This window comes from Siniperca chuatsi, linkage group LG23 (genome assembly GCF_020085105.1).
Source record: "Siniperca chuatsi isolate FFG_IHB_CAS linkage group LG23, ASM2008510v1, whole genome shotgun sequence".
In the NCBI taxonomy this organism is placed as follows: domain Eukaryota; kingdom Metazoa; phylum Chordata; class Actinopteri; order Centrarchiformes; family Sinipercidae; genus Siniperca; species Siniperca chuatsi.
In genome coordinates this window covers 9809999-9834707 of record NC_058064.1, presented here as the reverse complement: position 1 = coordinate 9834707, position 24709 = coordinate 9809999, and the positions used below count along the sequence as shown (strand labels likewise).

At 39.3% G+C, this 24709-nt stretch overlaps 1 protein-coding gene across 7 annotated transcripts; it reads left to right on the top strand.

The window, feature by feature from the left end:
- Nucleotides 1-165: 165 nt before the first annotated feature.
- lrguk (leucine-rich repeats and guanylate kinase domain containing) lies at nt 166-17348 on the top strand. Of its 7 annotated transcripts, none has more exons than XM_044186674.1 (21): nt 166-437; nt 683-691; nt 1015-1116; nt 1318-1399; nt 1580-1680; nt 1955-2036; nt 2271-2395; nt 3671-3814; nt 4430-4510; nt 4838-4924; nt 5153-5259; nt 6433-6555; nt 6814-6910; nt 9145-9258; nt 10515-10716; nt 11484-11597; nt 12260-12423; nt 12729-12817; nt 13163-13231; nt 14999-15117; nt 15488-17348. In XM_044186674.1, the coding sequence occupies exons 1-21, from the start codon at nt 309-311 to the stop codon at nt 15697-15699; spliced, it is 2352 nt and encodes a 783-aa protein (XP_044042609.1). In that variant the 5' UTR covers nt 166-308; the 3' UTR covers nt 15700-17348. The 7 variants fall into 7 exon arrangements, with proteins under 7 accessions (XP_044042609.1, XP_044042608.1, XP_044042607.1 ...); XM_044186673.1 differs by having other exon boundaries at nt 683-736; nt 6436-6555; XM_044186672.1 differs by having other exon boundaries at nt 683-736.
- The last annotated feature ends 7361 nt before the right edge of the window (nt 17349-24709 follow it).

Genomic DNA, 24709 nt, shown 5'->3' with positions numbered 1-24709 from the left:
TGATGTAAGGTGGGCTCTTTGCAGAGTTGTACGTTTTTCCCTTCTCCTTAAACACCTGTGGAAATAAAGGTATCGAGGGGTTCTGTCAGTGCCACTGTCGCTTTTGGTAGCAAGCAAACTACATGACCCAGAGTTCCTTTCACCTCTCACTTGTCTTAGCGTTGCCCAGCAACGACGGTGTGAAGCTAACTTACTAGTTAGAGTTAGCTGAAACACGGATATTTAGACACTTTAATGACAAAGTCCTCACTTTGACTGCTTATCAGTCAGTCTTTAGTCCCTCGTCGCGGAGTTTTCATCATGAAATAATGAAGGAAACAACGAGTCAACAGTTTTCCTCAGCGTCGCCTAGCTGCTGCCCCCCAGGGTCTCACAATGACGCTGCCTTTGCAGAGGCTCCCAGCTGCGATGATCTAGAAGACAACGGAGAGATGGAGGTAAGGAATAGCTCCTTAGCTGGTAAAACTTTGTAAACTACATGTAGTGTGTCTTTACATTTCTTAGAATTTAATTTTTTTGTTTCAGTTTCTTTCATTTTATTGTTTTCACAAATACAAAAATGTAATCTATAATGTCGCATTGTACCAAAGTGGAATCAGGGTAAAAAAAAAAACAAAGGCTGAGTGACTGCATATTAATGGAGCAGTTTGAATAAACCTCCATATTTGTTGTTGTGCAACAGGTGAAGCAGGTAACCTTGTGCAAGAGGTCTGGGGAAGTAAAACAACACAGCAAGGTCAAATGGTTGATTATTTTCTATTTGCGATAGCCGCATTAAGAGCAATTAAGAGTGGTGTGCATCCTTCTTAAGCATAATGTTTGTGTGTGTACTGCATGGGTAGGTGCATGTGTACTTTTGGGGGCAGGAAGCTGTGAGCACTAGGTGATGCTTTTATAATTCTGTATCTGCATTGTTATTGCAGGGATGCCTATAGTTGTAAATCCAGCGAGGGCTACACATGCTAGCTTCACTATTATAATAAAATACTACATTTTATTTTTTTATGTTTACAGAAGGATGGTGTTTTAACTGCTGAGGTAGTCGCCAGCTATGTGTCCAACCTTGGACGCTTTGGCCCTGGGCTGCAACACTTGTACCACCACCTGTCTCTGCCTGTAAGACACTTATCTACACTGACAGCATTTGTAAATGGCATTATATGGCTTTCGAGTACGTTGACTGTCTGATTTATCAAGACAAGGCAGTCCCCGATGAATCCATTTACATTCACATAGTGTCATGTTACTGTTATGTTGACAGTTCTCTTTGCAGTTTAATTTTGAGGCAAATTTAGTTTGTGTTTTTCTCTACTCTAGAATCACAATCTCAGTGACATCTCCGTTTTATGCAGTTATGTCCATCTTCAAAAGCTGGAACTGCCACACAACAAAATTAAAGGTGACTTTTTGCTATTCTCAGATTAATTAAGCATCCTGCTATTTATATAAGCCTATGACTACTCTGAAAAAAAGATATAGCAAGATGTAATTAAGACATGATTTATTTACATTTGAATATTTTATTTTTCTGTGGCTGTCTTTTTCCTTTGATCAATACTCTTATTTTCTCAACTGCTAGATTTATCCTGTGTGAGCCACATGCCCTACCTCGTCATCCTGGACGCTTCTCACAATGAAATCTCCATCTTCTTTGGATTCCAGCCACCCAAGAATCTAAAGGTAACACAGGACCTTGAGCTGACAGGATAAGACCACATTTGATTGTTGGCTTGGGCTTCACTCTCTCGTGCTATTCCCTCAAGATAGGCCTGGATTTCCATACCCCATCTGTAGTCACTTTGAATATGCTTACAAGGCATTAACTGCCCTTGAATGACAGTGAACTTTAGCAAATTGAAAATTCTTTCCCATACTCTATGGATTTAGTCGAAGAATTTCTTCAGTGAGACTTTCATGACTTTGGTAAATAGTGTGCTGCTTTTTTTTTTTTCAGGAAGTCAATTTCTCCCACAACCGTATGACAAAAATGAAGGATTTGTCAGCCTATTCATCTCTTAGTGAACTGGATCTGGGCTGTATCCTTACTGAGAGACATTTATATTCATCCATGTGCACATGAACTCACACACACACTTTCTTTGTCTTTGCTTCTTTCTCTGTCAGTGACACACTCAAAAAACATTTTTTTCAAAACCCTATAGGCTTCATTCTTTACCCATATATGATAATGTCTATGAAAATATACTTAACAGCATTATGTTGAACTGCATTTTTCCCTTGTGTATTATTCTTAACATGCCCATACTCAGACAACAGTTTCAGTGAGATCAGTGGTCTTGAGCAGTGTTGCAGGCTCACCCATCTCAGCCTGGCACACAACAAGATCTCGAGGATCAGCGGCCTGGACGGTCTGCCTCTCACACACCTCTGCCTTGTAGGTCCTACTCTATTACAGTCAGAAATATGATAAACAGAGTGCACATTCACACACAAACATTCATACATACAGTGCATTGAAGCACATACTTACAAACATGAATTTTAAACAAAGATCTCATTTGTCTTTCTTTGCCATTGCTTGGCAAGACTTCCATTTACATGTATGGCATTGCTTCTCAGGAGGTTGTTTCCCTCCATGTGTTGTCTAGTATCTACACACTACACACACACACACACACACACACACACACACACACACACGCGCACAGTAGGAGTTATTTCAGAGTTGTCTTTCTTATTGTGTGTATTTTACCTCATGTATGATAAATTTCACCTATTTGTGTGTCTCTCTATTCTCTCCCTTTTGTCTTTCTCTTTATGTCTCTGTTTTTGGCCGCATTTTTACCTTCAGTAAAACCTTGGCCCCCTGTTCAAGAATCACCATATGGTCCAACAGCAGGCCTTTTCTCTCTCCCCCTCTCTCTCTCTTTCTGCTCGCGTGTGTGCATGTGCGCAGATGCGTGTTCTGTCCTTTATCAGTGTTTCCTCATTGTCAGCAGCCATCGGTCTGGCTGTGTCTGCCCCTGTCTGTAGCTTTGCTTTGGGACCAGCTGCTGGTGTTTGAGTGAGCCTGGACCAAGTTCAGCACACACACACACACACACACTCACACTCACACATACCTTGTTCATCCAGCATCCATCTAATCCCATCCCTGACCCCTCTTCCTCACATGCTGCCTCCCTAAACAGCACAGCCCTGTCAGCCAGCCTGTTTCACAGCCCATCACAGTACCGACCTAGAGCTTCAGGGGACCAGCGCAGTCACCCACCCCCACTGACAGCAGTCCTCTGCCAGGCAACATGCTTGGCAAGAGCAGGGTGAGGTGTGGCCAGACGGCTAGATAACAACTTTAGTCAGTGGAATGGAGTGAGAATCAGGCTGGGGACCCTGACAAGGGAGGAGTGTCGAGGTCTGGTTCTGTAGTTGGTTAGCGTGCTGCGCTAGCACCTCACCAGCTGTTTGGCTGTCAGTCCTCACCTGTCAGGATTTAGCAGAGAGAGGCAGGCCTGCCACTCAACTCACTACTGAGGGGAAAGAAGGTTCAGGCACCCTGCAGAGTGACCATGGCACGTCCTTAATATTTATTAATGGGAATCACTGACTGTATATGAAATAGAACTGTGGGATGGAAGCGTGTACGCATGCATATTTATGAATATTACATATTTGCCTCTTTAAATGTGTCCTGTATACTGTCTGTGTCCAGAGGGGGAACCAGCTGGAGGGGATCGAAGGGTTGGAAAATCTGAAGAGTCTGCAGGTTCTTGACTTGTCTCTGAACCGCATCACCAGTCTTTCTGGCCTCCAGAATCTCCACCTACTGGGCTCCATCAATCTGGAGAAAAATCTGGTATTGATCTGAGAGAACCTTCAGAAAGAGTTGGTTAACAGCACAAATATGTCGGCCTAAATTTTACAAGCGATTAAACTAATTTATGAGATTAAAATGAAAGAAAAAATGTAGATTTGCACCACACGTTTACTGAAAATATGAATAATTTATCCTGTGAACAAACAAAGTACATGTACCATGTAGGAAATATTGAGTTCTGGTACCGGAAATTCTCTTTAAACGCGTATAAAAATGTTAGTTTCGCTGTTTTATATTGTCACAGTGTGTGAATAGCTAGGTGTTGTTTGAGGACATTTCAATAGGATGCATGACTGTTTTAGGATCAAAACCTGTCACCATTTTAGGTCTCCCTGTCATACATTTCTGTAGACCGGCCAGTTTGGAAGTCCTGGTTCAGGTGGATGAAGTAATCACACATACAGTACAGAGTTTCAACAGATTAGGAAATATCCACAAAATGATGAGCAGACTCCAATATGAGTACACTTTAATACAACAACAAAATTCTAGTTTGACAAAATAGTAGTCGTAGACAAGGTCAAGAATGAACTTTCACGCTCAACAGGTTTCTAATTTTGAAAACTACAAATAAACTATTACACTTTGTTTCAGATTAGTGAAATTCAGGAGTGCAAACACATTCATGATCTTTTCCTATTGAGGGACCTGAACCTGCTGGGAAACCATATACAGGTAACCCAACCCTTTACTGACCACAGCGTTCTACTATGAGAACATTTATTTAATGTGCGGAGATATACTGTGTATAACAGAGGTCCACTCTCCAGCATCTAGTCATCATGTGTTCTGTACCCAGCCTGTAAGCACTCACGCTTCTATGATGACTTCCATCTGTATATGCCTTTTCAAAGTTGATAGTGTTTTACCCAGGCACCTTTGTTTACTGTATTCACACTGTACATACTTTTACTTTATTGACAACAGAGAAAAAGTTTGTGCTTTAAGTACAGATTCATCATTATGTTTTTGTAATATATGCGATGTATATGTAATTGGTAGGAGCAACCTGATTACAGGCTGGCAGTCGTCTTCCTACTTCAACATTTGACAGTGCTGGATCAAGAGAAAGTCACTGCTGAAGAAAAGGTATACATAAACATAATAATCATTTTGGTAATTTCATGACCAGAGAAATGTTGCAATTTAACAGCACAAATATAGTGTCTCAACACACCTGACCTCCATGTTTAATCAAGATACTACACTGATCCCTTTTTTACAAAGCTAGAATGAATGCCACCAACTTACGTCAGCTGTCATAGATGTGGAATTGCTTACAGTATATGACACTTGATTACTAACCTTAAATCCCAGGTGTCATCAGTAAACAAGTATGACCCTCCTTTGGATGTGGTGGCAGCCAGGGATCACATGACCCACATGGTGTATCAGCTGATGCAGCCCCAGGTGGTCTATGACAGGTTGGTACAAATATACAGTATTGTTTCCTATCCTAACTTCTGAATAGTCCTCTGCCTTGTTCCTGAACATAAAGCTTATAGGAGCTGTAAGCGACACGTGCTGCCACTAAATGTCGCACTAGAGCACCAGCATCTCAGACCAAAACAAATGGGTGCTACGGTGCACCAAACTCCATTGGAAAAAAAACCCAATAATTTTTCCTCGCAGACCATCATTAAACACACTTCACTCAAACTCGACAGAAACAAAATATAATTCACCTAAACCATATTTGTTAGTCTTTCCACTGTTCCAACAATCACCAACTCTGGTCGAAATAAATCCTTAATTCCCGGCGTTAGATGAGAAAAAAACAGCTGTTATGTCACTCTCCTCACAGATGAACAGTTTCACACGGAGGGACTCACATGCACTAACATGCATGCGTGGCCGGTGCAGCTGTATAAACAAAGCACAGAGAAGTTGGAATAACAACACAGTTAGAGGGAATGTGATGTCATTCTCTGCTCAGGATGCCATTACTCCACTATATCTTTACATATTAAATAGTTGTTTGCTGCTATATTAATGTTCTGAATCTCATATACAGAACCTTTAAGATAAAACTTTTAAATTCCTTTAATGTAATATTAAGGAAAATACAAAAAAGATATTAAGGATAATACAAAATGTTGACTGAGGTGACAGGAAACACTGAAACACTGTTTAGGAAGTGTGCTCAGAATATGAAGGTTTACAGTCAAATGTCATAATCATAAAAATCTTGTAAAATCAACTATTAAGAAAGTTGTTTTCAAACATGAGCAGCATTTTATCTGCAGTGTTTTTGTATTGCTCAAATTATCTACTCCCTAAAAAAAATGTCTTCATGCATCAGCACTTTTTTTGAAAACATCCATCATCAGCAAATAAAATGCTGCAGCTACAGTCAATTTACCATTCTCCTCTGTGCTTCCTAGAAAGAGCACAGCCATATTGCCCACAAGGCTCCCGTTTATATTGACTGTAGGTGTGGCTTTCACGACTGGAGAAGTTTATGCTCTGGCTTCTTGGTTTAATAAACTTAAGTCTTGCTCATCTTTGGTTAGATAGAACGTACCTCTAAAGTTTATCAGAAACCTGTGTTTGTGTGTGTGTGTGTGTGTGTGTGTGTGTGTGTGTGTGTCTCCAAGCAGTACTTTGCCCAGTACAGACTCTCCATATCCTATGCTGGTTCTGACCGGTCCTCAAGGCTGTGGGAAGAGAGAGTTGGCTCACAGACTGTGTCAGGAGTTCAGCGAATACTTTGCCTATGGGTCAGTCTCGTACTTTCTGTACACATATCACATGTCACGGTCACATGCTGACTCCTCAGAGGTAGTGTCAGTTAATAGTACTTGCGCTGATACTAAAATCAATGACTACATTTTTAGAGATTTTTCACATACTTAGACCTCATAAATCATATGGCTGGATATGTTTCTCTACCTTGTGTGTGTGTGTGTGTGTGTGTGGCGTGCGTGCATGCGTGTGTGTGTGTGTGTGTGCGCGTGCGTGTGTGTATGTCTCCACAGAACCTGTCACACCACAAGGGGGCCCTACTTTGGAGAGGAGAATGGAATTGATTACCATTTTGTCAGTGAGGAAGGTTTTCAGAACATGATTCACATGGTGCGTTAGCTTTGTTGCCATTAAGCTTTTTTGTACATCACAGATGTAGATGTGAAGTGACTACATGAGAACAAAATACGTGTTTCAAGGTTATTTTGAGTTCTGCACTCAAAATATTCTTATGCACTCAGTGTCATAAATCATGCAAACAGATTAGTACTCACCACAAGTTAATTAAATGTACACTGGGTTTTTAAAAGCTTTTTTTTTACGTGTCCTTGATTCATATAGCTCCTTCAGCGAGTTTCAGATTTAATTCACTCACTAGCTATAATGAGTTGAGTAGTTGAGATAATTAGTTTTACTTGAATGGATTGATTTTACTTTAACTGGCTGATATTTCATTTAACAAAGATACATTTAGTTGAATTGAGCTTTTTTGATAAGGTGTAATGGCTACATTAATTAAATTTCGCTTAAGGATGACCTATCAAAGCATCTCCTAAAACGCTTGCCATGCTAGTGATGATTATTAGTCCGAGAAAACTGCACAAGGATACCAAGAGCTAATGGGTTTTAATATCATCAACATGCAGACATTGGTCATACTTCCATATAATATACCTCTTTTCTTAGCGGGTCAGCTACTGCCAGGCTCTGATTTTATTTTCATGATCAGTTTGTATTTGTGTTCATCAACAGCAGCTGGATCTCATTCATTACACCAAGTGTGTGCTCATATGCTTTGAAGATAACAAAATTATCAAATGAGTGGACTTAACAGTTTACTTAGAGTCAGAAAAGTGGGTGCTGAGGTCGGAGGTCTTTGACACATTTGTTTTCCATCTTGTCCCTCTTGTCAAGCTGCCTGTTATGTAAGAGTGGTGGGGGATGATGGAAAGGGGTCTGGGTCATGTAGTGATTTACACAGCAAGGGCTTTGATGCTGGAATTTATGCCTTTTGTCTACTCCAACAGAGGAAGTGGATCAGGTTACCTTTACAGTCTGTCCCTCCCTCAACTTGATTTGTCCATTCTTCTCCTTCACCCTCCATTCTTCTGTTACCAGTTACTTGGTTTATCGCTGTCCTGTCCTCCCTTTTCTTACTCTTCATGCTCTCACCTTTCATGTGTCAGCTGCCCTCTTCCTCTTCACTCCTATTTCCCTCAGATGTGCTTTTCAGTAACTATGCAATCATAACCTATTGAACCCACTTCTTGTGGCTGTTCTTATACAAAATGAACCCCAATCAGCAGTCTTTGGTACTTATTATACTCATTACTGTGTTGTAAACACAAGGAACACCTGCTGTGCAATTTTGTCTGAATAGCATCCAAGGCTGGTAGTATGGAATCACACGTTTGTAACTGAATTTTTATTGTTTGACTTAGTATCTTCTGGAAACACATAGTATATCTTATGTAAATTATCAGTAAAAATTACCTCAATTTAAAATGTAGTGACTCACAGTTAATGAGTTTTCTCTTATCATACAGTCTTTCATGCTGTATGCTGTTCTAAAAGGCAGAGAGGACAGAGTTGAGGCTATTTTTATTTAGGAAAAATAACACAAAACAAAATAAAGCCAAGTTAGATTACCCGTTATTTGTTGGCATACTGTTTACTGCTACTGGCTCCACATGTGGCCATTTAATTGACAGGTCAGTTTTATTGTTGATTTGACCAAGTCTGTGCTGTGTTTTAAATATAGTAACCCACAGTAATACAGTCAAATACACTTCAGTAAAACAATACAAAACAAAACAACACTTTGAAAACAATACTCAAAAATTACATTTGCACAAACAGCTACGAAATTACATTAATAGAATTCATACAAGATCATTTATTTGGAATCAATAACAAATAACAAATAGTTTCAGTTTTATTTATATATATATAAATTCCCTTTTGTTACCACAAACCAAAGAACAAGAATGACTTGTTTTAGTTAGCCATAAGCTTGTTGAGAGTTATAAATTATGCTGTTCAAATAAAACTGCCCCAAAAGCTGGCAGACAAAAGGTCAGGGGGCGTTTTTTGAGAAGTAACAAAGAGAGATTATTGCAGTGACCACCAGGTCAAAAGTTCAGTTCACAGGTGGGCATATTACCTTTAGGTTGTTAATCATGACAGAACATGCTGGGGTTGTGTATCTATGTCAAGTATTATGTCCACTTTAGGAGATGAATGGTGCTCATAAGTGTGGTAACATGATGAGTATTGGGGCAATAAAGTGCTGCGCTAAAATGTTCTCTCATTCTTTCCCCTCATAACTGGAAACTTCCTTTTAGGGTAAGTTTATCCAGACCATGCAGTACGGGGGTCACAGGTACGGTCTGACCAGAGATGCCATAGAGGATGTAGCCAGAGAAGGACTAGCCTGCTGTGTGCATATGGAGCTAGAGGTGCGTATGGAGTACATCAAGTAGGCTAATACCATATGTGGTCAATAAAGCCAGTAGACTGACATGAATTAGAGATGGAGGATCTACCAGCAACATGGGATATACTGTATATAGTATGTGCCATGTTCTATACAATATGTTACTATATGCTAGACACATTTTCTAAAGCACAACCAGTGAAATAAAAACTAAAATAAGCATTCCTCACAAGGTCCTGAAACAGCACATTGTCTAACCTCTAATCCTTAAAAGGTCTTACAGTTATACAGTTATTACATTTACAATAAATGTGAAAATGTGTTTACTTTAAGTAGTACATAAACATTTAATAAATGGCTTATAACACACTATAATGTAGTTGTAAGCAGGTATAAGTGTTTATTAAGGTCAACAACTAAAACTCTGCTGGTGTATAAACCGATAAATGACAATATAGTAAAACACAGTTGTAGTAATATAAAATATATCTTCATAGGAGAAGTTATAGTTGTTTACAAATACTGTACATTAGTAAATACTTCTATCTGCTTACTACTACATTACAGTGGGTTATAAACAACTTATTAAATGTGTATATTCTGCTTATAAAAGCTAAATGGGGGGATTAAAGTAAAGTGTTATCGTTTTTTGAATAATTTGGGTGAAGTGATCTGTTCATCCAGTAGCGTAAACTTTTTTGCAAACCTACTCCACTGGAAAGAATTTTAACTTAATTTCTGTGCTCTAATCCACCAACCCTCCCCATCTCCTTAGCAGAAACCCTCAGAAAGTGCTGATGTCCATCTCACGTGATGAGAAGCACTTGTGCTTTCAAGTTATTTCTTGAAAACCCAGCAAATATGAATTTTTGTTTTAAAACTATTACATAAAGCAACTGCAAACCATATTTGTTTTGTTCCGTTAAAGTGATATTTAAGTAATACAAAAGTTTTACTTCCAAGAGCATCAGTTTTGTTTTAAACCCCTGGGGCAGAGAGTGAAGCTTCTTTCTCTGTATCAATAGTGTGCTTTATTGGAATGAAAGCTAATAAATAACATTTTCAATGATTCAGGATAAGACTCACACATACTGTGTGGAATACTAAATTGCTTTTACCTGTCTGTGTGAGGGAGTGTGTTGCCAGTGGATTTGGGTTGTTATATAGTTAATTTTTATCTCCAAAGTCGCTAGAGCAAAGTCTGTACAGTTCGAACAGTTCAAATAGAATTCCATGTTGCAATAAACAGAGCTGAAAACTGTCTGTCTATCCTCACAGGGTGTGTTCAGTCTGAAGAACAGCTACTTTGAGCCTCGATACATCCTGCTCATCCCCACCCAGGTAGAGAAGTACATGGGCCACCTGAAAAGCCGTGATCTCTATACCCCGGCACAGATTGACATGGCGGTGTCACGTATAGAGCTCTACACCAATACCAACAGGCAACGACTGGGATTCTTCGATAATGTTATCCCTTGTGGTACGGCAAGGAAGCACTTTGTCATTGATGTATTTTGTTATGACATGGAATGTATTCATTCACATTGTTTGATGCTGTATTTGTTAATTTAAATGCATTACAAAGAATAATAATGGTAATTTAATATCTTCTAGTGGCTAATCAGATCCATTTAACTATTAGTTAATGAAGTTTAATTGTAGTACAGAGTGTAATTATAAATGTTCACAATTCATTTTAAACAAAAATCTATTTAAGCTAAGAAAACACTTAATTGATTCCCAGGGGGAGAATTATTTTTCCTTTCTGCTTATTCAACCTTGGATATGATGTTAGTAAGAAAGACATTTGGAAGTCTTGCTCTGTTCACAGGCAGTTTGTCATTGTAGTGCCTCACAGACCAAAGAAATACCCTGCCTTATCCTGGTCCAAGTGTCATTGGTATAGCCTTAGATAAATTAACACACTTCACTAAAATCCATACACTACACTTTCAATCTAATTACCACATGTATTAAGGGCACGTAGCCACAGAATAGCTGTGTTTATCATTCCCTCATGAAAGCAGTCTGACATGTTAGCTGTTTTCTTAATGAGATGAACATACAGGGAGCGCAGAACCTCATCACTTTTATGCACTGCTAGCTAGCACCTCATTAAACTAAGGTCATCATTCCCATATCTTTGATTCATTACTGTTTGATGGGAGATGCATTGGCTCTGTTCACAACCAGAATTTTCTGTGTGGTGCTGTGTGTGTGCTCTTGTGCTCTTGGATGTGTGAGCAGATGACTGGGAAGATGCCTATCAGACACTGAAGCAGGTAGTGAAGGAGTACCTGTTGCTAGAGGAGGAGGAAGAAGGAGATAACAACAACAGAGCATCCCCTAACACCTCCACAGGTGTATATTTGTTTGTTTGTTCAGATCATCATTAGCTGACTCAGAGCATCAGGGCACTAATCCTTTGCAGCAAGACACTGCAAAATGCAGTCAAGTGTGTCTTGTACAGTTTTAACTTTTTATTTATTTTTATTTAAAGGGGCAATCTTTTTTACATGTCAAAGTCAATTTACTAGTAACAGGAAGTATTATTCAGCCTGTGAAAACAGACGTATAATATCTTCATTGGCTCTGGAGAAGCATTGTTAAGTCTGAAAAAATTACTCAAGTGACATCCCTTGTGTTACAAACTGGAGGTGTGAAGTTTAAAAATCTGTGTTTTTGGAACTTGACCTATGCTAGGAACTAAAAATCAGCATATCTTGTCCTATGCTACATCAGTTTTGACCATTCTTTTTTAATCTGTCACTCAACTTTATGGAAGTGCAATACTAAATCGCTGAAGTGCCCCTTTAAAGATTGCTATAAATTAGATTTGGTCGTCTAAATAAAAAAATAATGTCTGCAAATCTTTTTTCATTCTCTACATAGTGTATTCTCTGTTTATGTTTGTGCATGCATACACAGTTTATGCATCTTGTGCCTATATGTATGTATGCTGTAACCATCATATACAGTATTAGACAGTATTGATATACAGTATCTGTCTCTTTCTCTCTCAGTCTCAGGTAACGAGCCAGAGGTGAAGCCACCCTCACCCCTGTCGAGGTCAGGATCAGGCACACTCATGTCACACTCTGCCACAGCTCTTGACCCCTCAGATCTGTCTTACAGAAACTATTTTACCAAGATCCAGGCAGAGCTCAGCCCTCAGAAGAGCCCCGCTGTGAGTTACAAGATGTCTGATGAAAAATGTATTGCTAATGAAGCCTGTAAGTGAATGTTAAATAGACATCTAGACTGTATCAAATGTATGGAAAATAACTCACTCTTCTTACAAGATGCTTTCTCTTCCTCACTGCCATACATCATCACTCCCCTGCCCCACTTTCCTCCCCTTTTCCCCCTTCTCCTCTCCCCTTTATTCACCCTCCACATCAACCTCCCTCTCCTGTATGTCTCCCCTTCCTCTCACCTTCCTACTTCTTCTCAACTGCTCCTCCTCCTTCTCTCCATCTCTCTCCTCTGCAGGAGCTAGCTTCCATCAGGAGGCGTGAGCAGCTGGTGAGAGAGGCTATAGTGGGGAAGAGTCCAGGGGTGTACAGCCAGCTCTTCAAAAGGTTCATTATAAGTACCACGCACTCCACTGCACTCCAATGCGTAATTTCAAGTGGGCACTCTCAGCTTTCTAAATTGTTTTAATTCGTGCACTTGTCCTAATTGCGTTTTGATGGTTTGTTTTGGATTATTGTTTGACCTTGAGGGTGAAGTGGCAGGTGCCCAAGTTATTTGAATCAAATTGTTTGTTAATATGATTGGCTTGTGTAGTGGCACTCTCCTCTCCGTTGTCTTAAAATGTACCTGTCACCAACTACACCAAATCTGAATGTGATATTGCTTTTACATATGATTTATACTTGTGAAGAAGAATTATTGAATTTAGTCCTATTTTTTCTTTACCTTAGCTCTGCTCTAACACCACCATCATCACTGCAAAATCATGATCTTGGTACCCATTTCAGTGAGGACAGCAGGTAAGAATACACACAAATACATGATGCATACACACGTACAGGTGCTCATACTCTACAAATGCAGTCGAAAGTCACAAGTAAGGCCAGATGTTGCTGTGTGAGAATAAATTTATAATATTTCACTCTGTATATGGTTTCTAAATTCATAATAGTAGCATTTTGATTTAACAGGTGAGGTGAGGTAACAGAATCCAGAGGAAGTCTTGTGGTTTCATAAAAAACAATCTGAAGCTGAAGATTTAGGAACAGGAAAGCTGCTTTTGTAGTAGTATTCTTTATTCCCTAGGCCTGTTTTTTTACAACATACTGTATGTTCACTTTTATAGAGCTCATTCTACTGGTACAAGCCATGTGGGGACAAATCTGAACATACATCCCACATGCACAGACACACACTTGCTTGCACACAAATACACTTGCTCATAAATTCTGATTTTATTGCTTTCGCTGCTTTTCGACTCCCCTGTGTGTACACTTACACTCAATAAACAGGCTTACTGCACAAATATGGATTTAATCAGTCAGGCATTGCCATGGTATGTGTGGTTATGTGCGTGTTCTGTGCTTGCAGCATCACACACAGCTTTCTCTACTTTTTTCAGAAGAGGGCATTTAAGATACATGCAGAGATACAGCGCATGTTAAGTAAAAATTAATTTGTTGCCTTTGGGTTCATGTTCTCAGAATGCAAGTTTTACCAAACGTGTTGAAAATCTTTCAACGAAAGTTCTGTCAGCGCGGTCTGAGCAATACATGCCCCCAGTATGTGCTGTTAGCATTACTCAGCCCTTCAGTATTTCTATAGAGGATTCCAGACATCTGTCTACACCACTCTTAATAGGGATGTGTCTTTACTTGTGTGTGTCTGTCTCACTTATTGTAACAGAGGATCCTTTTGTATTCCTCTAATAGGAATTTTGCATAGTGTTGTGTGTGTGTCATAGACTTGTCTATATGAGTAAATTAAATGACAAAAATCTGCACCTGTTTGTTTACTGAGTACCAATGGTCACATTATCAATATCATGGCATGCAGCCTATAACAGTGTTAATATCTCCCTCTTGGTGTTCTCAGTTTTATAATGGTAAAAATTCCAAAAGCACATTCTGCAAAATTTTCTTTTTGTAGAAGCTCTTCAGTCTCTATGTATTTTGTGTTTTTCTCACTTTTGTCACTCGTTCCTTTAACAACCTACTTTTTGTTTCACTGCACACATTACACCTCTCACTACTTGAAGGTCTTCCTCCCTTTTCTCTCCTTTTCTGTCTTTTTCCCTCACCCTCTGTGGTTTTTGACAGTTGTCACTTTACTTTATACTACTATTACTTAGTTACTGTTTACAACTCCATTTATATATATTTATTACTACTGTTTATACATGTATACATCACAGTTTGTCTATATATGTATATTTATTTATTTATTTTTACCACCTGTTTACAGCTGTGTAACCATCACAGTATATATATTTATGAGTGCACTGCCTGTCTAAAAGTCCTGTTCTTACCTGTCCACCACAGTATTATATTTTATTTTATTCTATATACATTATATTATATTCCTATATTTTAATTTATGCACTATTTTATGTCTTAGATTCTCTTTTACTTGCGTGATTTTCTTTTGTGGAGCATTGTTGGAGGGAGCCTAAGAATTAAGAATTTCTTTATCAATGACTGCTTCACTGTAATTGTTGTGCATATGACAATAAAGAACTTGAAACTTTTCTTTTCCTCCATCCCTTCTTTTCCTCCTTTGATGAGCAGCTCGGATGAGTCTCGTGCCAGTTCAGCACTGTCTGGACCCAGTTCAGCCGGGGCCTTGTCTGGCTTAGTGGAGCCGCTGGATATCTCTGTCCCGGGACACGCCTTGGAAACACTCAAAGGTTATTATTGTTTTTGTTTTTTAAAATCATTTTAGGTTGTTTTTATGTTGTTAAATATAGAACGCAAAGAGAGGAGGGATTTTTGAGGTGCTAAAGGCCAAGGAAATAGACAGTTACAAGTAATTTGTTGTACACTTATTATGCTTTAAGTTTCAACACTGTTCCAAACTATGCAAACTATATTTTTCATGTGTACTTTAGTCACTCATTTTATAGTTTAGAAACTCTCTCTTTACTGTCTGCAAATCACCAAAACTGTATACCTGATTATAAGACAATCAAGCTGACTGTATTAAGTTCTAAAGATTTGTTGATGTATTTCCATATCTGTGCTTGTGTCAAGTAAAATATTCCCATTTCATACCATCAGGCCAAACTCCAGAAGCCCCCCGTCCAGGCACAGATCAGCTAGCTGTGGACGTGTCTCCCTCTTCTGATAGACGTCCTGGATCCAACGTCAAGGCCATCCTGCCACCAATCCCCACTGGGCGCAAGACCCCCGCAGCACCCAGCCCGGCTCCTTCACCCAGACCCAGCCCAAACCCAGCAGAAGAGGGAGGAGATGCGGACAGGGAGGGGTAGCTTTTAAGGTTTTAGGGTGTCTGACATCTAACACAATTGTAAATATTCAAACTAACTGCTTTTTGAACAATACATGTTATTAACATTCGAAGAAAATGAGATGAAGTCAATCAATCAGTAAATACATAAAAGTACATAACTTAAAATATAAGCTTGGCCTGTTTAATAAAAGAACATCAAAAATCTGTACCTGCAAAAGTTAACAGTCAACTGCAAAACCACACATTTGTTGCTATCTTACCACAAACTACACAGACTGTGATGTGATACGCCCTAGCCAAACACTTGAGGTTAGATTTCACTGTCAGCACTTGCCTTTTCCTGTGATCTGTTACTCATGCCACAACCCGTCTGGATCATTTGCACTTGCTATATACTGTATACATGACAAGTGATGGCATTAATGACCATATATAAGGTGACTACAGTATAATTATTTGCAAAGATGCGCTTTTCCTCTTTGTAGTATTTACTGGCTCAGTGGCCTAAAGGTATACAGTGTTGACACACATTATGATTCAGGCTCACACACAGATTGACAAGCATGTCTTATGCATAAATATAGTAGCACGTTGAAGAAAACAGCTCTTTTTGTCTTTTCATATTAATATGTTCAGATTCGTAACTAAAGGAGGTATCTGTTCATCTTGGAAAAGTTTATGTCTACAAAGTATGCGGTACACGTCATGTTTTATGAATGTAGTATTTAATGACAGTGAAGTGGCATTATATTTCCTACTGTTCAGTAATCTCATCAAATATGATTTGCCATTGACATCTAGATACTGATCTTTTATGTGCAGCGTGGAGCTCTTGTCATTGTATGATAAATACATCATTAATCTTTATCTCTTCGGATGGGATATTTATTCAACTGGAAATGCATTCATATGTAAGTTGTTGGCAGGTATTAAACAGTGAGCCGTCACTGTGTGTGTGTGTGTGTGTGGGTGTGTGTGTGTGTGTGTTGCACACAGCCATGCATACTGGTGCACTCGTATGTTTGTGAATTTGCAATGTCCATTCATGATTTGTTGTAAATTGCAATTGTCATTTGTCATAGATGTATGCTTATTTAACAGCCAGGGTGCTTGTAGGTGTATGTGAATGTGCACATACAGTATGCATGTTCTGTTTCCTGGGCTTCTACACACACACAAAACACACCTGGCCATCCATCACTGTCTGTCTTCCTCTCAGGCAGCAGATGTTGCAACCCTGTCATAATTCTTTGGCAGTTTGAAACCAGACAGTGTCTTTAGGGCCCCTGGGGTCTAACCTACTTACACCGTAGTCTGCAACTCGTTCTATAGCTTATCATGGACTAACATGTTGTCTTCCTGTGGATTGACTTTACACTGGATACAGCAATGTGCATGAAGGTTTGCAAAAGCCTTTAGGTCTAGTATAACATGAGGTACAGATGAGAGACTGGGAACTTTACTTCTTGTCATTCTGGATGTGTAATCATATTTACCCTCTGATGATCTACATGCATTGTCTCTGCATGTTAATCTGTTTTTCATGCATCTGTTGCTGTCTGTCTTTCTCTTTGTGCCTACCTGTTTGCAGTGTTAGATTCCATGACTACTGCAGCCTATTTGTTAGAAAATGTTTAACTGGTGCAGTAAAGTTATCTGTAATAGCAACAGCTGTATTTCTCTCTCTCTGCTGGTTTCTATGCATCATAAACCATTGCAAAACATTGTTTCTAAAAAAGATAGTTTAAACAGCATACAGTATGCATGTACAACGCACCACACTGTCTACTGAACCTACTCGTCTTGCCTCACTTCACCAGCTGCTAAAAAATAAACATGTCACACACTTTCATCTAGACATAACTTCTCAAGACAGCACTTTTCACTAAAGAGAAAAGGAGAACACATTTTCTGGGAGAAACAAAGACTTGCTTGCATCTAAGATTTATATCAGCAGAAAAGAGTTGTTATGGGACATATGCAGAAGCACGTTATCATTTTATTATCTTTGTAAGACTTGAGCTACGGAAGGAAAGAGCATTAATGTATATTTTCATTCCAGAGAGGATGGGCGGACAGAAATAACAGAAATGGTAAGAAATAGCAGAAATTGGAAACAGTTCTACATCAGTTTGACTGACCGGATATCGCCCTTGGTTCTAATACAGAAGTATGGTCTGGAATAGTTATGTCTCTGTGTGAATCAGAAGAGGATGGAAATAACACTGCAAGACCCCGAGGTTTAATTCCCATCAAGGAAATGTATGTCTAAAACATATATCAGTCATGTGATTTTAAAGTGATACTATATTGTACTAAAGTATATTGTATTGCTCTAAACTGTACTGTGCTTCACTATACTAAACTGTACTATATTATACTACACAATACTATACAAACATACAGTATACTATAGTATACCATATTACACTAAACTGTACTATACTATGCTATGCTATACTAAACTATACTAGCTTTTTTCATACTATATCATGTTTCTGCTCAGCCTACCGAGAAACAAGTTTTTTCTGCCTCTTCTCTAGTCTTAAGGTCAGAAGACAGAAGCAATGAGTAAGGCATCAAAATCTGAACCCAGATCTGACATTGCACACAAACAGTACTGATGCATCAAACTGTTTGCATTCCCACAGAAAAATCCCTGCATATTCAGGGGCTGTGTCTGAAATCTCTCCCCATTCCTATATTCTGTCCGCCGTTTTATTTGAGTCTTCAAATTCTGAGTATGAATTCTGTGCAATATACTGTATAGTGCCCTCAAAAATTTCCACAATGGAGCAAAGAAAATAGTATTCATTGTATGTATACTACTTTCTGCTAAGAATCCCATAAATGCAATCCATTATTATATAAATTACAGTCGTGGGACACTACACTTGTCAGTGAGGAATGATTAAGTGTGTGAAGTCTCAGTTTACTGCTGCTCACTATAGAGTAAACTGTCGAGTGTAAATTATAAACGGAATAGTGAATGAGGGAATGATTTTGGACGGAGTCATGGTTCTTATTGCAACTATTGATTTCTGAAACTCCTTACATACAAATGTGAAAAATTATTTTTAAAAAGAAACACAAGTATACTAAGTAAGTGTGATTTTAAAGTAGTGTTTGAAAGACAAAAATAAATCTCCTGAAATGTTACTAGTTTGTACTGTAAGAAATGGTCTTTAGACAGCTAATGTATGTCAGTCATGCGTCAGTTTGACATAATGATACTCTTACATTTCCAGAGCTACTTCCACACTCCACTGTGCCAACACAGGATAAAGCTCTTGCTGAACTTGCTGTCATTCTGGGATAGTTGAAAAAACAATCAGGGTTGTTTGAATTTAAAATTATTAAAACCAGTCAATGGTGGGCCTAAACTGTGCTATGCTCACAGGTACTTAAAGGTTTAAATGTAGTGCTGTTTTTGGAAGTCAAACATAGACTTAACTTAGAGCTTAATTTCTCCATTCTCTACCTAATTTGACAAGGATCCTCCTTGCCTGTTCCTGCACTCTTTTTCAGACACCAGGCCTTGTGATGTGGTGGACACAGCCATCATTGAGCCTTATGAGCTGCCACAGTATTTCAAACAGCTTTCAATTATACCCCTGCTTTACAGTGACTGTGATTTGTTACTAGATGCAGGGCCAGCAGTTACAGCTAGTTTCCCATACTCTGGGTTTTCCTTTTAAAATGTCTTGTGAAAAGACAGGTGGAGAGAGGGAGGGTTATGAGGCTGACAATGGACTTGGAAAATAGTCTATGAAAGTACAATAATATGTTACAGGCGCAGCTGTAAACGTGGTGACTAACCTTCGCACATGTGGAGAGCGCAGTGTGAGGGAGGAGCAAGGACACACCTACTCACTTCAAGCTCAAGCATACTCATCCTTCAGTGTTCTCCTACAGAGATGAAATGATATTCTGATAACAGCAGTTTGCAGGCTGTATACCTGTTTTCTCTATGTGAGGAAAGGACATGTGGTTTAAGGAACACAGTGAATCCATAGCACTTGAAACTGAAAACTGTTTTTATTTGTAAGCTTGCATCAGTAATCTGTTTTGACAGTTCCTTGAACAGAGAGATTGGTTAGGTAAAGGACAATGAGATCGGACAGGTCCCACGTGTTTTGGATTTGTGCTGAACCTGCTTTTTTGATTACTGGACATTTGCTAGCAGTAATGTAGGTTGGAGCAGCATGGATGACTTACTGCAGCACTGACCTTCATGTGCTGGATTCCACCTTGCTCTTACTTAACTTCATCCCTCTATTTCATTCTTTCTGTGACTCACAGTTACTAAGTACATTTACTCAAGTACTGTTTTTAAATACAGTTTCAAGGTGCTTGCTACTTTGTACTTGGATTCTACTGCGATTACATTTCAGAGTAACTAAGACCTTTATACTCTACTACATTTATCTGACAGCTATAGTTACTAGTTGATTTACATATTCAGATTTTGCACACAAAACATGTTGTAAAAATGTTTGCATCTTTAGATAAAATCACCTCGGCTCCCAACATTTAAACGCTGATTACATGTTAATTCATCAGTTATAATAATCAAAAAGTAAAATATGTGTCATAATATACAGTAACACACAGTAAAAAAGACCATTCTGTGTAATGAGAACTTTTGCGTTTGATACATTGCCGCATTTTGCTGATCATACGTTTGTACTTTCACTTAAGTACATTTTGAATGCAGGGCTTGAGTGTTTTTTACAGTGTGGTGTTGCTGCTTTTACTCAAGTAAAGGATATGAATACTTCTTCCATCTCAGCTCTCACGTCACAAACACATGCTTTTAACCACATATACAATTAGTTGCTAATTCTTCATAGACAGACACAAGGCAGTGTTCATGACGTATAGCCCTGTAAGAATTAGTTAATCAGGTTATATACAGACGGGGGACAAATTAAAGAAAAAACCTGAATAAAAGAGTGGAGAAACATGTCAAATGCAGATGCTTCTGTGCACCAGGGCTCTCTGAATAGTTTGGTGAGTTTGAAATTGACATAAATAAAATGCTACAGCCTTTAAAGTCTCCAGATCTCAACCCAGTTGAACACCTACGGATGCTCTACACCACCATCTCCATAAAACCAAATAATATAATATAAACTTTCATCGTCAAATCTATTTAATGATGTCTGTGACTGTCTCTCATGCTATATGTCCTTTTGTTATGTCTGGCTATGTTTGTTTTTCTTTCTATCTGCTGTACTCAGGTCTCTCTTGCAAAAGAGATCTTGAGGTCAATTAGATGACATGATTAAATAAAGGTTGTCTATACAGTATAAATGAGGGAATATCTTGTGGAGGAATGGTGTTCATCCCTCCAATAGAGTTCCACAGACTTGGCAAGGAGCACTGAAGCTGTTCTGGAGGCTCATGGTGGCCTGATTCCATACTAAGATGCTTCATGTTGGGTTTTCCTTTAATTTGTCACCCATCTTCTGTATATGTCCCTCTTTATAACCAAAGGAACACTTTCTTTAGGCCTTGACTTGAAGTGCTTATCTTTCCTTGCCAAATATTTTCTTTCAGTATGTCATCACCCACCATAAGCATAAATGATGCTTCACCTCAGGGGTAGAAGCTACAGATTGGAAGCTGTTACCAACGGCAAAGACTTAGCTATTTCAACAGCAAGTCTCTGGATTTATCTCTGCAACCTTTCTCTCTCTGTGCTTGTGTAGAGGATGTTGGAATAGGTCAGGGTGGTGATATAATGAAAGCTTAAATAAGACACACACACAAAACATACACCTCTGCATTAACTCTGCCGCATGATGTGGCGCCACACTCAGTAACTATGGCAACGGCACTCTGCACTGCACCTCCCTATATGTGTGTGTGTTTGTGTGTGTTTGTGTGTGTGTGTGTGTGTGTGTGTGTGTGTAACTCCTCACTGTGTTCCCTGTGGACAGATTAATTCCCTGCCAGATTCATTTCTTGTCAACTTGCTGAAACAAAAAGTTTCTGTTTTAATTAGTTTCTGTGCAGTGTCTCGCTTCATCTGTCTATCTATATAGTGTCTCTCTCTCTCTCTCCTCCTTCATTCTTCCTCTTGCTCTCTAGTGTAATTAAAGAGAGTCAGTGCAGATAATAGAACCGTAATAGTGTGTAATTGCAATAATCAATACACAGTGCATACTAAGGAACTCACCATTCATCAATATACAGAGAGGAAGCAGGATATCTCACAGAGCAAACGCATACTTGGCCCTCATTCATTTACATATGACTTATGCTGTAATTGGTCATATTGTGTTTGTCTTTAAGTAGCAAACATAAAAACAAATATAATGTGTTTTTTATGTACTTGTAGAGTACGTAACAGTGACTATATATTAGCACTATAATATCTTAGCCGTAAGGGAAGAGTTTGACATTTTTGGGAAATGCCCTTATTCGCTTTATTCATACAGTATGCACTAAGAGATGGGCTTCAACATGTTTGTCAACATAGGAGATACTTTTGTAAAGTATATTATTAAAACTTTAGATTTGTACTGTATGTAGAGAGTATTAATTTTAAATATAGGCTGACTCTATATGGGATTCCTTCTTTCAAGAGCTCAACCAATAATTCATCTCTTTATACACTGGTTTCACAGACCTTTGTTGATAATGATTTTACTCAGTGATTTACTTTTACTACATCAAAGACACTTGCCTACAGTTGAAACAAACTTTTCAGACTGTTTCTTACATAAGAACACAAACTAAGCCGCAAAATTACATAACACAGGGGGGTTTTGTACTGAAAGCTTTCAGCTGTTGTTAGCTTGCTTGCACACATTAGAGGTGACAAGCCAGCACAGCAATAATGTCCAAAAGGTCAACAGAAAGGCGACTTAACCTGACAGAGGAAGAAAAAACACACAGACACACATATGTGTCTGTCTTTCTACCTCTCATGCCACATCTGGCTGGTCCCCTCAGGCTGTGGGTCAGGTGGAGGGAGATCTCAATAGGTGGAGGTGGACATGCCCAGACAAATACCCTTACTGGAACAATACTGCCCCCTCCAGGGTGGGCTGACCTCACCTGGGAGCCAGGGAATGGCCGCCTCAGGGGGGCAGAGCCACAGCTGGGCTGAGGAGGGGAAGGAAAAAGAGATAGCTTGACTGTATTTGTGGGTTTCTAGTCAGGTGGGATTTCACAGACTGTGCGAGTGTGTGTGTGTGTGTGTGTTTCATGTTCTTATATCCCTGTGGGGACTTTAACCTGAATGCACACTAACCCATGGGCACTTGTGTCACCATGGGGACAAAAATTTAGGTCCCCATAGGTAGAGACGGCTTTTTGAGGGTTAAGACTTGGTTTAATTGTACAAGTTACAATTAGATTAGGGTAAGGGTTAAGATTAGGCATTTAGTTGTGATAGTTAAGGTTAGCGTAAGGGGCTAGGGAAAGCATGATGTCAATGACTGTCCCCCACGGGGATAGTGGAATAAACATCTGTCTGGTTTTGACCTTTGATCATACATTTTACCTTTGCCTTGACATTGGCTCTCCAAAGAGTGATGACAGCAGTTTTCACAAACCTTTTTATCTCCTCTCCCTCCAACTCTCTCTTTCTCCTATCATATCATCTCCCTGCATGTCTCACCATTTTTCTCTCCTCCTCCTCCATCTCCATGTGTTTCTCTCTTTCTGCAGATGTTAGTCTCTTCAGTCTGCTGCTCCTACATGTTGTCTCTATCACTTCATGTCTCTGTCTCCCACTCTTTCCTCTCCCTGTGAGAAGTGCTAAACTATACAGTATTAGCCAAAAAGGCAAGATCATGTCACAGACATGTGTTAGCAATAACCTTCCATTTTTGGTCATTCTTTCTTTCTCCCTCTTTCATGCTCCCTTTTCTCTCTGTTAAGGATCTTTGTATTTCATGCTGTCATTCAGAAAGCATTACTTTTCAGCTATTTTCCTCAAGCCTACTCCATTTCCGTGCCACTCAAGCCTCTCTATGCTATTCTCATTACCCTCTCTCTCTCTTCCTCTGTCACTGTATCTCCTGCTTTTACTGCCTCTTTTCCCCAGCCTCTCATTTCCTAAAAGTTGTTGCCTTGTACACCCACAGTCCACTTCCCATCAAATCGAGTGATCCACTGAATATTTCCTCTTCATAGCATCCCCAAAAAGGAGGAAGAGCCTCCGACTTCTCAACAAATTACCGTCCTTGTCCCCCCAACTGTTCCATGCATATTAAATTAGAGGGACATTTCAAAGGCCACATGATGGGAGAGAAGAGTCAAAAGAGACGATTGCAGCAGAGGGAGGAGAAGCAGAGGTGGATTATGAGGACAAAGGTTATGTGATGGTTGTGAAAACCCCCAGGTGTCCCGGTATTGAAATCCTTCACCCCGCCATATGCTCAAGCTCTAATGAATTTGTGATCTATTTACTCCTGGCAAGTCAGGGTTTGTGAAGTTCAGTGAGCAGGGTTTGATGTAGAAGCAGCTCTTTTCAGGGGAATGAGAGAAGGCATGTGTACATGTGTTTGTGTTTACCTTAATTTTGTTTTTGTTTCCATAAAATCAGTGAAGGTCAGTAAATGGCAACCCACCTGCAGTTAATGAAAACACACGCCAGGTCGTAGATAATGCCAGGAATTATGCTTCCATTTTTTTCTACATTGTTAAACCACATTTACCTCTCCACATCTCTGTTGGTTGCATGTTTATATTCAAAAAACTACTCTCCTGAATTTTTATGTGAACACTTACTTTTGTATAATGCACATGAAGCAGCAGCTTGAGTTCCAACCCCGGACATTTTTCCATTCCATTGAGTACTGCTGCAGAGCTCCAGTGACCTGCTCTCAGCAGACATACACCAGACTTGTCTCTGCTTGTGGGTGTGTGTTTGTGTGTGTGTGTGTCTTCTCTCTTCTCTCAGCCATGGCCAACATGCAATATTGTACAACACAAGAAGACACATTCCACTGAGTTCACTGCCTGACTGATGGAGGGAGAGCGTTTATATTTATTCAGTATACACAGAGTCT